This window comes from Natrix helvetica (genome assembly GCF_964273705.1).
Source record: "Natrix helvetica genome assembly, chromosome: 4".
Taxonomy (NCBI): domain Eukaryota; kingdom Metazoa; phylum Chordata; class Lepidosauria; order Squamata; family Natricidae; genus Natrix; species Natrix helvetica.
In genome coordinates, this window is record NC_138550.1 from 150,776,704 (window position 1) to 150,792,191 (window position 15,488).

General features: G+C 36.5%; 1 protein-coding gene across 1 annotated transcript in view; it reads right to left on the minus strand.

Annotated features, from left to right (window-relative positions):
- Window positions 1-15,488, minus strand: part of CSMD3 (CUB and Sushi multiple domains 3) — a gene marked incomplete at its 5' end in the record, with an annotated part of 706,489 nt that overhangs the window by 183,847 nt on the left and 507,154 nt on the right. The window contains 3 exons of the mRNA XM_081953230.1: window positions 4,498-4,614; window positions 10,707-10,901; window positions 12,336-12,523. Coding sequence (XP_081809356.1) covers window positions 4,498-4,614; window positions 10,707-10,901; window positions 12,336-12,523 — 500 coding nt within the window. The remainder of the gene's footprint in view (window positions 1-4,497; window positions 4,615-10,706; window positions 10,902-12,335; window positions 12,524-15,488) is intronic.

Sequence of the window (15,488 nt, forward strand, 5' to 3'; positions counted from 1 at the left end):
ACCGTTCTTCATATGTTTTAGTCTCCAGTCCCCTAATCATCTTTGTTGCTCTTCTCTGCACTCTTTCTAGAGCCTCCACATCTTTTCTACATTGTGGCGACCAGAACTGAATGCAGTATTCCAAGTGTGGCTTTACCAAGGCATTATAAAGTGGTATTAACACTTCGTGTGATCTTGATTCTGTCCCTCTGTTTATGCCACCTATAACTGGGATGGCTTTTTTGGCAGCTGCTGCACACTGCTGGCTCATATTTAAATGGTTGTCCACTAGGACTCCAAGATCCGTCTCACAGTTACTATTTGGATAGTTACTATGTATAACATATACATATACAAAAAAGAGGTGCTGATTTTTTAAATAATCAAATATACATCTTGGATACATCTCAGCCAAATTTTAGGATTCTAGAATAAAGAAAATATCAACCATATTGATATTTTGTGATTGTTACATTGGAACATATTCTGTTACCATGATAAATCTCTTTCTAGGAGTACCAACTGCATTCACAGTATTTCTTTTGCAACTGTAGCCAAGTACACAGCTGGTAAATAAAACACTTTTTTTAAAAAAAATTGCAAATACAAATAGTCTATAAAGTCACAAGAACTAGTTTCTTTGTTTCTAAGATTCTGCTCATATATGTATATCTCTAACTTTAAACCCTGAGTTTTTCTCCTCCCATTCCTTTGTGGTAATGGACTGTATATCAACCTTGCTTGGTCTTAAATCCATTACTTTTTGCCTTGAAACACCTAGTCATCTCAGTTTCAGTCTATTAATATACCTGCAGGTAAATTGTTTACAGACAACACCCTCAGCTGAGTGAACATGATGAATGTGAGCTATCCACAACAATCCACAGAGAATGCTGTGCAGCAATGTTCTCTTTTCTACTTCAAACTCACTAATGGTTGAGTTTCCAACACTCTTTTCCTTCAGATTCCAAAAAAGGAAATAAATAAGATCCCCTTCTGATTGATGTTGCATATATTATACCACTGATGGCTAACTTTTTTGTCATCGCGTGCCCACACCCATAATGTGAGGTGCACACGACACCCCCAGCACGCCCTTCCCCCCTGTGCATGTGTGCATGACCCGGCCACTACCACAGCCCATTTTGGGCCTAGCAGGTCTCCTTCCAGCCTCCTGGGACCAAAAATGGGCCACGGGGGGAAGGGCCCCCACACCTCCCCGAACTCCCCTCCTCCCTCCTGTGCATGTATGCACATTTCCCACATGCCTCCCACCCCTACACATGAGCGGCAGAGGACCAAAAATTAGCTGGCCAGAGGGAGGCGTACATTCATGCACAGTGGAGCTGAACTGGGGTTAGACTCATGTACCTGCAGAGAGGGCTCCGTGTGCCACCTGTGACACATGTGCCATAGATTTGCCATCACGGTACTATACTATGCTAAACAAGTAATGTAAATTATACCCACACAAGTGCATGTTGTTTCAGTTTGTTTACTTTATTGATTAGCCCTTGGGCCATATCAAAGTGTAGCGTTCCAGCCACAAATTATTACTAAATCTCATAAAAACAATTTAAAATGGAATTGGATAAAATATAATTTAAAATGAAATTGGAATAAAATACAGTTTAAAATGAAATTGGAATAAAATGCAATAATTTAATATATAGATAAGTACAATATGATCAAATTATATTTCGGTGTCACCCCTACTATTTACACCAATCGGTCCCACATATGCCAATCTCAACTGAACCATTTGGCATAAGTCCTGTTGCTGTGTTAAATGTTATTTCCAGATTCTGGCTGCATCTAAGGTAAGTTGTTTTGATATGGTGAGCCCAATGGGCCATTCGTTTGTTATATAGACCAAACGAATGCATGTTGTTAGAAATGTATATTTGTGTGCGTTTGCTGCAAAATATTTTTGGAGGGAGGGGGCAGCTGGAAAAAATGATTCCTAAAAGAGCTAACCTTTGCATCAGAACCCTAAAAAGCACTTCTGTATTTAAGATCCAGATCAGTCTTGCAACAACTTACAGTGAATATTTTCTGTTCCTCACTCCAGGAAATTCATTAAAATATTGTATGGATGTCAAACTGCAATGCTAACAAAATTGGCATAGAGCTGGCCTAATGGAAACATGAGCTAAAAAGCAGTTTACAGGGACCATCTCTGATGATAAGAGAGACTCACAGACTTAAGATCAACTTGCTGGAAATGAAGTTTTATCCATATGAAATCCATAAACAGTGCTGAATTTCTGAGGATTGGGAAGAAGAAACTTGGAACGCATTAGCATTGATTTACAGGTAGTGTCATTTAATAAGCAATATTTGAGTAAAGACATTGTGTGACAGGATTCAGAGATCGAAAGAGCAATTTAAACTAACAAAATACACATAGCCATTGCAAAAAAAAAGCTTTGGATAGCAGCATTCCACAGATACTGTCTGTAAAAGACATATCTAGCTGTGAATATTATGTCACAACTAAAGTAAGACATGTGGATTACTTTCTAAAATACTTTGCATAAGGTTATGTGCAAAATGCACATAAGGAACAGAAATAGTTTAAAGCAAAAGAAATTGGGAAATAGAAAAAAAAATCCAAAGGAGAAACCCAAAGAATAAGAAATCAGCTTATCAAACAAAGCATTTGCACTGAATTAAAGTAACTCCGTAGTTACGTGAAGTATGACAAAACTCTGAGAAAGCATCAATGTGATCAAAGGCAAAAAGGATCAAGAAAATCTCCAGAAATAAAGATAAATGAGGCAGAGGCAGGACTGAAGAAAAACAAGAAAGAAAAATGAGAAACAGAAAAAGAGATGAACACAAAATTCATTATTTTATGTATATCCCTTATTTTGAAAGAAAACACAGACACATACCTACCACCCCACTAATACGCAAACACTTGCTTCTTTGAAGGCACAATTTATATTCTATTTTAATATATCTAAACAATTTTAGTATCTTCTATTATATGTAAATTTTCCTGCAGAATATTCTATATAAAAACATCTTAACACTCTGATATATCATTGCATTCACATTTTGCTTATAAAAAACAGTCTAGCGTGAATTTTAATTTGATTTTTCTGAAATGCCTTATATCTTTTAAAAAGATTACTCTGAGACAACATACTGAAAGGCAAATCTTAAGTTTAGTACACAGGTCCATCCCTATAAACTTTACATGCATACACAAAGAAAAAGGGAAAGCATCAAACCAGTGGTGAAATTTGATATTTTTTTACTACCGGTTTTGTGGGTGTTGCTTGGTAGGCATGGCAGGGAAAGGATACTGCAAAATCCCCATTCCCTCTTCACTCCTGGAGGAAGGATATTGCAAAATCTCCATTTCCACCCCACTCCAGGGGAAGGATACTGCAAAATCCCCATTCTCTCCCCACTCCAGGGGAAGGATACTGCAAAATCCCCATTCTCGCCCCACTCTGAGGCCAGCCAGCGGTGGTATTTGGCAGTTCTCCAAATTATTCAAAATTTCTGTTACCGGTTCTCCAGAACCTGTCAGAACCTGCTGGATTTCATCCCTCATCAAACATATATTTAAAGCTTCTTTTCATTGTTCAAACTTCCTGAATGTCAGCCTCTGAATTATTACTCAGTCATTCAACTTGTTTGGGCTAACCAAGCTTGAGTGGATAGGGGATACAACCTTTAGAAACCCACAGTTAGGGACAAAGACTTGATTAGAAAATTGAAAAGAAGAAGAGGACAATGACAATATACATCAGCATATTTCTAAGAAATTCCACAAAAAATGTCACCAAATGCAGGACTTGACTAGAAGGAGATATCAGAATGTCCTCGGCTACTGTCAATGTTTTCGTAATGATGGGTGTGATTGGATGAGCAATTTTGCATATACTGCATGCAAGTAAAAACTATCATCCCATTTTGCCCACGTTTCAAAGCCAATGATTGCTGTTGAAGATGTTCTTAGGATATATGAATTTATTTTGATATAAACCAGTTAATCAAATATGTGAAAGGCTGTATTTATTAGTAGCATTTTTTTTCAGTAGCATATACATTAGCTATTTTGTCATTTACAAAATAAATAACTGTTAGCTTGATCATTAGAATAATACACATTGAAAAATTCAACATAGCTCCAATTCTTAGCAATTTGAATTTACAATTTGCTTTGTGTTTATAAATGTATGCTGTTAAAATATATTATTTAAAGTTGATAGCAATGCATTGGTCATAACCAGCATTCTGGAACTCCAAAACCTCTGAAGATACAACTGTCTGAGGAAATATTATTCTTACTAGGAAACTGAAATAATTTGTCTAGATAACAACATGATAGTTGGAATCAAATCAAGGAATTATATGTTTGAACGAAGGTTTCAGATGTATCATATAAGTCTCTCCACAAAATAAGCATAAGGTTAAAGAAAATATATGGGATTTTTAACTGCGATGTGGTATCAATACAATACAATACATAAAAAAGAGGGAAAAAACCCTGCTACTTACCAAATTCTTTAGGAACTGCAATCGAGTAAATGCAGTTATGTCCTATGCTATAGTTTTTAGGGTAGTTTGGCGATAAAACCGTTCCTTCAGTACCCGTGGAACGTATTCCACAAGGTGCTACAAAGTAAAAGACAATTTATTTCACAATGTGGTAGGAGAAAGTAGAATCAACAAATAAGCAAAATAAACAAACTCTACCTTCAAAAATAAATCAATGGATTAAATCACATATTTCATGAAGTTTTTTCTCACTTTTGGAGTAAACACACAAATAACCCCTTTTAATAATTGCAATGCTATTGACAGGTTTGGTAGCCAGAACAAGGAATGATCTTAGAATGCTTTACAGGTAATCCTCAACTTATGGCTGTCATCAACATCTTCATCAATGATTTGGATGAGGGAATAAATGGGGAACTCATCAAATTTGCAGATGATACCAAGCTGGCAGGAATAGCCAACACTCCAGAAGATAGGCTTAAGATACAGAAGGATCTTGACAAACTTGAACATTGGGCACTATCTAATAAAATGAAATTCAATGGTGAAAAGAGTAAGGTTCTACATTTAGGCAACAAAAACGGAATGCACAGGTACAGTATAGGTGATACCATACTCAGTAGTAGTAACTGTGAAAGGGATCTTGGAGTCCTAGTGGACAACCATTTAAATATGAGCCAGCAGTGTGCAGCAGCTGCCAAAAAAGCCAACACAGTTCTAGGCTGCATCAACAGAGGGATAGAATCAAGATCACGTGAAGTGTTAATACCACTTTATAATGCCTTGGTAAGGCCACACTTGGAATACTGCATTCAGTTCTGGTCGCCACGATGTAAAAAAGATGTGGAGACTCTAGAAAGAGTGCAGAGAAGAGCAACAAAGATGATTAGGGGACTGGAGACTAAAACATATGAAGAACGGTTGCAGGAACTGGGTATGTTTAGCTTAAGAGAAAGAAGGACTAGGGGAGACATGATAGCATTATTCCAATATCTCAGAGGTTGCCACAAAGAAGAGGGAGTCAAACTATTCTCCAAAGCACCTGAGGGTAGAACAAGAAGCAATGGGTGGAAACTAATCAAGGAGAGAAGCAATTTAGAACTGAGGAGGAATTTCCTGACAGTGAGAACAATTAATCAGTGGAACAGCTTGCCTCCAGAAGTTGTGAATGCCCCAACACTGGAAGTCTTTAAGAAGATGTTGGATAGCTATTTGTCTGAAACGGTATAGGGTTTCCTGCCTAGGCAGGGGGTTGGACTAGAAGACCTCCAAGGTCCCTTCCAACTCTACTATTGTATTGTATTGTATAACATTGAACGGTCATTAAACAAATGGTTGAAAGTCAAAGACTACTGCATTGACTTGTAAATGTGGTTATCTAACAGTATTTTTCAACCTTGGGAATTTTCAGGTGCATGGAAGTCAACTGCCAGAATTCCCCAGCCATCCACATTGGCTGGAGAATTCTGCGAGTTGAAATCAATGCATCTTAAAACTGCCTTTAAGACTGTTCCTCTACAGAATTCTCTTTGAGCATCTCTGCCTCATCTTTCATGCAAGCCTTTCATCACACAATTAGATTCATATTAGAGCCCTGATCTCTCTCTCTCTCAAGCAGATGTGTCCAAAAGTCCAGTAAGTACTACTGTGGTTGAACAAAACAAATAGAAGCACATTTTTGCTAAGCAACCATCAGAAGCTGCTGCTCAAAGGGTTAAGTTGTCTCACAGCCTTAGTGTGGGCTGGGCTGTATTTATGTCATTCAAAGGAATAGGAGAGGCGGTAGAGGCAAATGACAAAACCTGAGGCACATATATTTGTATTTATATCACATGACAAGTAGTTAAAAAACCTCATTCTTTCAACTTCCTCTTGAGATATGTTTTCTGTATATAAAATATTTTCTCCTAATGTTTAAGGTCATATTAAAAAAAAATCTGTGGCTTCCTTGAATTTCATTTCACTGTTGCAATCATATTTTTGTTTCATATTTAAAAAAATGGGTATAAAATAATATACCAATAATAATAATATACCAAATATTGTATTGAATTATATTGAACTTCATAAAGTTCTCTAATGCTTTATGTATTTTCAATAATTCGTGAAAAACTCACAATGGTAACTACCTGTTCTTTTGATAAAAACAAAGAGTAAAATCATGTTGATGTCACTGAAGTTTTAGCTACCAGAATGAGAGGACAACTACTTTATCTTTTCAACTCAATAGCTACATATTAATTGCTCTGGAGCACAAGTCTCCACCTTCGCAACTTTATGACTTGTGATCTTCAATTCCCAGAATTCCCAGAAGGAATGGGAATTATGGGGATTCTGGAAGTCGAAATCCACAAGTCGTAAAATTGCCAAGCTTGGAGACTCCTGCTCTGGAGGACTGTCTATCTGTCTAGAGCAAATTCTGGGGGTCTATGGAGAGACAGGGTAGGAAGGTGAAGAGGCAGGATAAAGACCAGGAAGTGTCATTACATAATCTAAGGCAGTGATGGCGAACCTATGGCACGGGTGCCACAGGTGCCACGCAGAGCCATTTGTCAGGGCACGCAAGGCGCTGCCCTGTCAGCTGCCCACGCGCATGTGCACGCTGCCCAGCTAAGTTCACCCTTTTTTTGAAGCCATTTGTCACCCTCTCCAGGCTCCAGAGACTTTATAGGAGCCTGGGGAGGGTGAAAAGAGCCTCCCCTGTCCCCCGCAGAGGCCCTCCGGAGGCTTCATGAGCTTCCCTGATGCCTTCAAAGCGCTCAAAACGACCCTCCGAGCAAACCAGAAGTCACCAAAGGCGTCAGGGAAGCCTCCGGATGGTCCCTGAGGGAGACTGTTTTCGCCCTCCCCAGGCTCCTATAAAGCCTCTGGAGCCTGGGGAGGGTGAAAAAAGCATGTAAAAATGGGGGGGAGCACCTGTAGTGTGCGCATGCGCACTGGGGGGGTAGTGCATTGCATTATGGGTACGGCACGCCCGTACACGATCCCCCTGCACCCCCCCACTTATGGCACGCGAGCCAAAAAATGTTCGCCATCGCTGATCTAAGGCCTACTTGAGAGCAAATGAATTCCATCCTATGAATTTGAATGAACACATATGGAGTACTTATCAGCATTGTTTGCTTATTCAAATTGTTCCAATATAATTTATTTCTATCAAATCTTATAAAGAATATATATATAATATATACCATTCTGCAGTTCTTTGCTCTTTAAAAGTTATAGCGCTATAACACTAGAAATCAGTGGATTTGAAATTCAGATTGTGGAACGCACAAGACTAAATATTGATTTATTTTCTTCTAATATCCATTACTAAATACCTATTGAATAAAATGTTCAGAACATACAAGGTCATTTATATAAAGTGTAAAATGAGGAAGAAACTAAGAAAGCAATTTCATTAGCACACATTTTTAAATAAAGTAAAGTTGATATGCAAATTCTATTATATTTTTCAGCACAGCGTCAAAGCAGTACTTTGTGTCAAATTACATATGGAATTTGCAATAAATTGAACAATAATAAAGCTTTAATTACATTATTTAGCAGCTCAGTCTTTTGTGAAAGTATCAATTACAAATAAAGTTGAGCTCAGGAATATTTTAGCATAATACTTATTTTATTTCTAACTGCAGCAGAGAAGTTTTGCCAGCATAGATGGTACAATATTTTATTATGACCCAAAAGTACAGATCTATGCAAATTGTCACCCAGTAACATTATTCTTTAAAACATCTTGAAATATATAGCCTTTTAGTTTTTATATGTATTAAATAAATATATTTGCACATTTGTTAATTCAGTGTTCTATATTCCATTATGTTACATACATATTATCTTTTATCCCACATTAAAATATTATTTGCTTTCTGTAAATCTGGGAAAAGATGTAGTAGTAGTAGTTGTTCCTCTCTTGTGAGCAGAGGGGTGAACTAAAGAGATATTTTACTCTATACGAGGGCTCTCCAAAATTGGTAACTTTAAGCCAGTCATGAGAAATTCTGGGAGTTGAAGTCCACAAGTTATCAAGTTATCAAGTTTGGAGACCCCTGCTCTACATCATTGTAGTGCCACAAGCAAACATTTATTCACCCCCATCACATTCTTAACTCATGCATTAAACTCTAAAGGAAGTGGGACAAAACAATTTGATGGAATGCACCTTCATATCCAGGTAGATGCATCAGTTATGCATTTTTCTACCCTTTTGGTAATTTTGTATACCAAAAGTTTGCATTTTTGTGCAAACGCTGCAACATAAATGCTTTAGTTCAGACAAACTAAACAAGGGAGAATGAAAGGAGTATATCGAAGTTGTGGTTACTGTTGCAGTTATTTATTTGGGAAAAGATAAATATGATGGTAAATTAATATGGTCTGTTTTGCATATTAACTATGCTCAAAAGAAGTCAGCAAATTTAACCAGTATTCCTAAAAAAACCCTACTCCATTTCCCCGAAAATAAGACCTCCCTGGATAATAAGCCCAATCGGACTTTTGAGTGCATGTGCTAAAATAAGCCCTCCCTCAAAAATAAGCCCTCCTTCAAAAATAAGCCCTTCCTCTAAAATAAGTCCTCCCAGAAAATATTGCAACACAACAGCAGCCATGTGGTGACTACACTAGTCACCTCCTGCACCTCAAAAATAATAAGACCTCCCTGAAAATAAGGCGGAGTGCTTATTTTGGGGGTCAAAAGAAAATAATACACTGTCTTATTTTCAGGAAAACACAGTAACTTTGCTCTGACTTTGCTTGGCAATAATTGTAACTTCACATAACATATATTCTTTACAATGAGAATATATAATTTTCTCTTGGATGAAGAGTTGTCCTTCATATTTATAATATTTTCTGCCTAAGTATGCAGGCCATAAACATATTGAGATCATTCTTCTTCTTTCCCAAAAATAAATAACAAGTAGTAGACTTAATATTAAAGAAAGGAAGAAAAATGTATAGCATTTTTGCCTTTGGACTCAGCAAGAATTGCAAAATGATGTAAATTCTTCTTAGCATGAAATGGGTTTTCCACCACACTGAGCAATAAAGTACTAACCTATAAACAATAAATAAAAGTTCCATGAAAAGTAAAACTTATATAGTGTGATTGAAAGTAAGCATACATGTTAATACATGATAAATTACATGATAAATTACATGTTATCTTTTGTCCTATGTGAAAAATATAATGTGCAAACCTTAAGTATTTTGTTTTTAACAGCTATCATGGAATGCCAAATAATTCAGTGTATTTATTTGGTTAATATTTGCATTCATTCATGAATGAGACTATGGACTTCCTTTGCGTTACTTTCTTATGAAAAAGGCTTTAAGGACATATAAAATAAGGACATTAGCTACAGGCAAAGTGGAGAAAGATTTAAAGTACATGTCCCCCCCCCCTTTAGTTTAATTTAGAAGAAAATACATTTTTTTTTTCAAAACTTTATGGTAGAATATAGAATTGATGAAGTCAATCAGTATTTGGTTTACTGTACAATTTATGGATCATGAGGATTCAAAGTAAGTAAGTATCTATCTACAGTATAATGAAGTAATTTTAGTAGTTCAAGTAATCATCGTGGGCAGCATGTTGAAAAAGATAGTTGGTGCAATGCAAAATCCATTTCTTCCAACTTCTCATAATAGTAAAGTTCTGACAACTGACCACTCTAAGTCTAAAGTCTACTAAAAATTATCAGATTAAATGTAAAATTGAGGCCTAGTTCCATTGGATGACCAGCGTTTTGTGTTTTGTAATGTGATAGTCTGAATTCCAGTGAGAACACTGACTTTCATCTAACATCAGGGTTACTAATGTTTTTTCCAGAGAATATCCACAGTTATTTTTTTGCTCTCCCATCCCTCTGTCCCATCCGTGTTCTGTTTGTTTGAGACAGCAATCCAGATGACTGAGTGGAAAACAGGAGAAGAATACTTTGGCGTTGTATTCATAAGAATCACTCTGATGCAAAACATACCAGCATGTGAAAGTAACAAATAAAGCAGAAAAACAATACTTCATGTGAATTGTAAATTATACAATTCATCATGCACTCATAAAAGCATCACCATCATGAATGGATGGATGGATGGATGGATGGATGGATGGATGGATGGATGGATGGATGGATGGTTGAGTGAGTGAGTGAGTGAGTGAGTGAGTGAGTGAACAAATACTAAAATTCTTCTCAAAATCTTACCATGGCAAGTAGGTAAGACTCTGTTCCATCCAGGTCTTCCATCATCTCCCATGATACAAGTAAGTGTAGAGTAGCCTTGAAGAACATAGCCAGCATCACAATAATATGTGACTGTTGATCCCAGTTTGTAATCCATTCCAAGTCTTGTACCATTCATGATATTCCCAGGATCAAAGCATGACTCACGTAATTTGGCTTTAATTTGAGCAGAGGGAAAAGACAAAACAACACCATGTTTAATTTGATGTACTGAGTTTTTAAAATATGGCACACCCATACGAGACACCCAGCAAAATCAGCATCATTTCTTTTTCAAGGTACATGTTATGCCATCAGGTAGTCCAAAGTAATCTTTGCAAAGAAAGATGTCAAAAGCACCTTTGTTTCCCTTGTGCTAAACAAGATTAAGATGTTCTAATGAATTCCTTTTCTCTCAGCACCAATTTTGCTTTAAACATAAAACAACACAAAGTAATCAGAATTCTTATAAAACATAGAGTGTTTCATTTTTTTTTCTTTCCCACCATTTTTCCCTGTGACTTCTAACAGAAAAGCAGTATACTGTGGGGCAATATAAAGCTCAGACTGATAAAAGCAGTGATGTGGCAGTTTAATTTAGGTCTCTTTTCTATCTGTGTTTTGAGGCTGCAGACCGTACACAAGAACCAGAATCTGCAGCACAATGCTATGATATGCTTTTGTCATAATATCAAAAACAGTAAGGTCCTGAGGATGTCACCACACTATGGTGTTTTTAAAATCAAAGAGCTTTTTTTTTTATAAGTACAGTGTTTCCCCCAAAATAAGACCAGATCTTATATTAATGCTTACTCCAAAAGACACAGTCAGGGTATATTTTCCAGTTAGGTCTTATTTTCAGGGAAATACAGTACTAAACACATCCATCTGGCTGACAAACTTAACTGGGGATTACTTTTGGGGTAAGGCTTATAAGCATCCTGAAAAATCACGCTAAGGCTTATTTTCTGGTTGGATCTTATTTTTGGTGAAACAGGTTAGTCCTTGCCTTACAACTACTTGCTTAAAGAAGTTACAACAGACCCACGAAAAGTACTTATAAATCAGTTTCGGAGTTCCAATGGCTGCAACCATGTGATCTCCCCCCCCCCCCCAGTATTTAGGCATTGGCTCATATTTATAGTCATTTACGGATTCCTATGGTCATATTATCATACTTTTTGGCGTAGTTTGTTGTTTTCTGCTGCTTATGTTTGGTTTGCAGGCAAAACATGCTGATTGGGTAAAACAGATTTGCTTAATAACTACTGCATCCATACAGTGTTCATAAAATAGTGCACGGTCAGGTGGTGACCTACTTAATGACCACAATAATTTATGACCATCATTCTAGCCTCAATTTGTCCTACCTTGAGGACTGCTTATAATCATTTAATTTAAGTACCATAAGTAAATAATGTAAGTAAGCAATCATTTGTTATAAAATACGAATTAAACAAGTCACCAATAAGGTAAAATTAAAAAAAAAAGGTAGAGAGAAGCAAAATGACTTGATGCTTGACTTAATGTAAATAGTTGTAAAGGAGTTACGTTGGACCAACTATTTCAACATCTATGACCCACATTAACAACAGAGTTACAGTTATTTACCTTTATATTCCAAATGGAACCCAGTAAAACTAACCGATCCATCACTTCGAAAAGCCAGATGCATTGAGTTTGAGCTGCTTTCTATTCTCTCTGGCAATTTGCTATCTTGAAAACTTCCAATTAATGGGCTATTGCTGTCTGTCCCATCATAGATGTAGAGAAAGTCATAATTTGGTTCTATGCTGAAGCTGTAAAATATTTTAAAAATAAAATAAACATATCCCATTAGATAAAAAAATATTGCTTGTGCAATAATTTGTATAGACCACTAGCATTATGGAAATAAGTCTCAATTATACTTAATACTTACTAAAGTATTATACTAAATTATATATACTAAAGTCTAAAGTATTCACCATTGTTATTGGTTCTATTTTTAGTGTAACTATAAACATGAATTCAAACTATTAGATATAATTATTGTCTTCTAAATGTCAAATCCGCAGCAACCTTATATTTGCTTCGGATATCTTAATAAGGAAAAAACTTTCCAGTTGCTCTGAAATTATATTTAAAATGTTTGATAGTTTTTTATTCTTTTATGTATAAATAGGAGGTTTATCATTCGTATAACCTTTTGAATATTAGTTGGAGGTTTAGCTATGAGAAAAACTTGAGAAGGATAACTTATCTGAGACTCTAGAAAGAGTGCAGAGAAGAGCAACAAAGATGATTCAAGGCTAAAACAGGTGAAGAACAGTTGCAGGAACTGGTATGTCTAGTTTAATGAAAAGAAGGACTAGGGGAGACATGATAGTAGTGTTACAATATCTCAGGGGCTGCCACAAAGAAGAGGGAGTCAAGCTATTCTCCAAAGCACATGAGCATAGGACAAGAAGCAATGGATGGAAGCTAATCAAGGAGAGAAGCAACTTAGAACTAAAAAGAAATTTACTGACAGTGAGAACAATTAATCAGTGGAACTTGGAGCATTCACAACTTGCCTCCAGAAGTTGTGAATGCTCCAACACTGGAAATTTTTAAGAAGATGTTGGATATCCATTTGTCTGAAGAGGTATAGGGTTTCCTGCCTAAGCAGGGGGTTGGATTAGAAGACCTCCAAGGTCCCTTCCAGCTCTTTTATTCTATTATATCTCCATTATTTATCACCCAAAGGAAAGTGCAGATATGGATTGAATAAATATCTACATAATTTCCTTTGAATGTTGGCATAGAAATGTGGGTTTCCTCCAAAAAAAATGCATTTGATTGGCTTTTTCTTTCTTCTTTTGCTTTTCGGAGAGTAGAAAAGTAATATTTAAAGCATCAGATAGAAAATTAAAATATGATTAGTTTTTCTTTCTTTCTTACAAATGTATGTCTTTCGGGGCATCATTTTAATCATCGTCATTTCATTTCTCCTCCATCATAAAATTTGAGGTGACCTTTTGGTGGCTTTTGTTGTTTTTTTTCTTTCAAAAATACATCATCCTTTTTATCCTTTGTAGATCCGAAAAAGAACTACGGTTAATAGATTTGCTTTGTTTGATCTCCAACTTTGTTTTAGATCCTGGACTATCTCTGAGAATTTGAACAAACAACATTTAATAACTAAAACAGCATTGTTCACCTAAGCCTGGGTGGTATGTAAATATGTGGTTTATAAAATGGACTCTTAATCTGACGATGACATTTCCTTTTAATTTCATACATTTATCTCCTCCAAAAGCTGTAAACCTATTTTAGTAGAGGAGCCAAAGATACAGATTGTCTGCATTAAACCTTTATGAACTGGATTATGTAACATCATAAATACTCAGTGTGATTCATATTGCTTCCTTCCTATTCACCTGTTCCTGTTCAGCATGGCATTCATTTCAGTCTATATTGCCCTATCTATTTCCAGTATCATTGCCCACAAGGAACAGACACCAGCAGCTTCTCATCCCATACAATATGCAACATGGTACAGATAGTTCTTGACATACAGCCATTGCTTTACAAAGTTACAATGGCCTTGAAAAGTGACTTGTGACTGTTTTTCACACTTATAACTCTTGCAGCATCCCCATGATCATGTGATCAAAAGTCAACCCCGCTTGGCAATTGGCCTGTATTTATAACCGCTGCAATATCCTGGGGTTGGGTGATCACATTGCATCTGCATTTCCTGCATCAGATGAGGAAAGCACATCTTTCTCCTGTCCTAGTCACTTTTTACAGAGGCACAATTGAAACATTTTAACAAACTGCATCACGGTTTGGTGGCAGCAGTGCCTCAGATAGAAAGTCCATACAGAGAGTGGTAAGGACAGCCGAGAAGATTATAGGAAGCTCGCTTCCGGTTATTCAGGATATTGTTTATAAGCACTGTGTGCTTAGAGCTCGAAGCAATGTTAGAGACTTCACAGGCCCACTTCACAGTCTGTTTCTGTTGCTTCCCTCTGGAGGAGTTTTCATAGTACCTATAGCAGGACTACTAGATTCTGTAACAGCTTTGTTCCCTATGTCATCCATCTGGTAAACTTGCAAAATTTGTTTTTCTTGCCATGTACATGTATACATCCAAACTAGACAGTGTTTTTTTTTTTGTGTGTGTCATATAACATATGGATATATGCATAATTTTGTATTTATTTATTTGTTTGTTTATGTTAATGTAGTATATATTGGAGGTGGCGACCCTTTGAGAGCTGTATGCAATGAAATTTCATTTTAATGTATGTCAATAGTCTACTTTCAAAGTGACAATAAAGTCTAAGTTTACCTTCTGACAAACAAAGTCAAGGGGGAAGCCAGATTCCTTTAACAACTGTGTTATTAGCTTAATAACTGCAGTGATTCACTTAACAACTATGGCTAGAAAAGGCAAAACTCATTTAGCAACAGTCTTGCTTAGCAACTGGAATTTTGGGCTCAATTGGGATCATAAATTCAATGGTGAAAAGAGTAAGGTTCTACATTTAGGCAAGAAAAACGAAATGCACAGGTACAGTATAGGTGGTACCCTGCTCAATAGTAGTAACTGTGAGAAAGATCATGGAGTCCTAGTGGAGAACCATTTAAATATGAGCCAGCAGTGTGCAGCAGCTGCCAAAAAAGTCAACATAGTTCTAGGCTACATAAACAGAGGGATAGAATCAAGAGCACGTGAAGTGTTAATACCACTTTATAATGCCTTGGAATACTGCATTCAGTTTTGCTCACCACGAT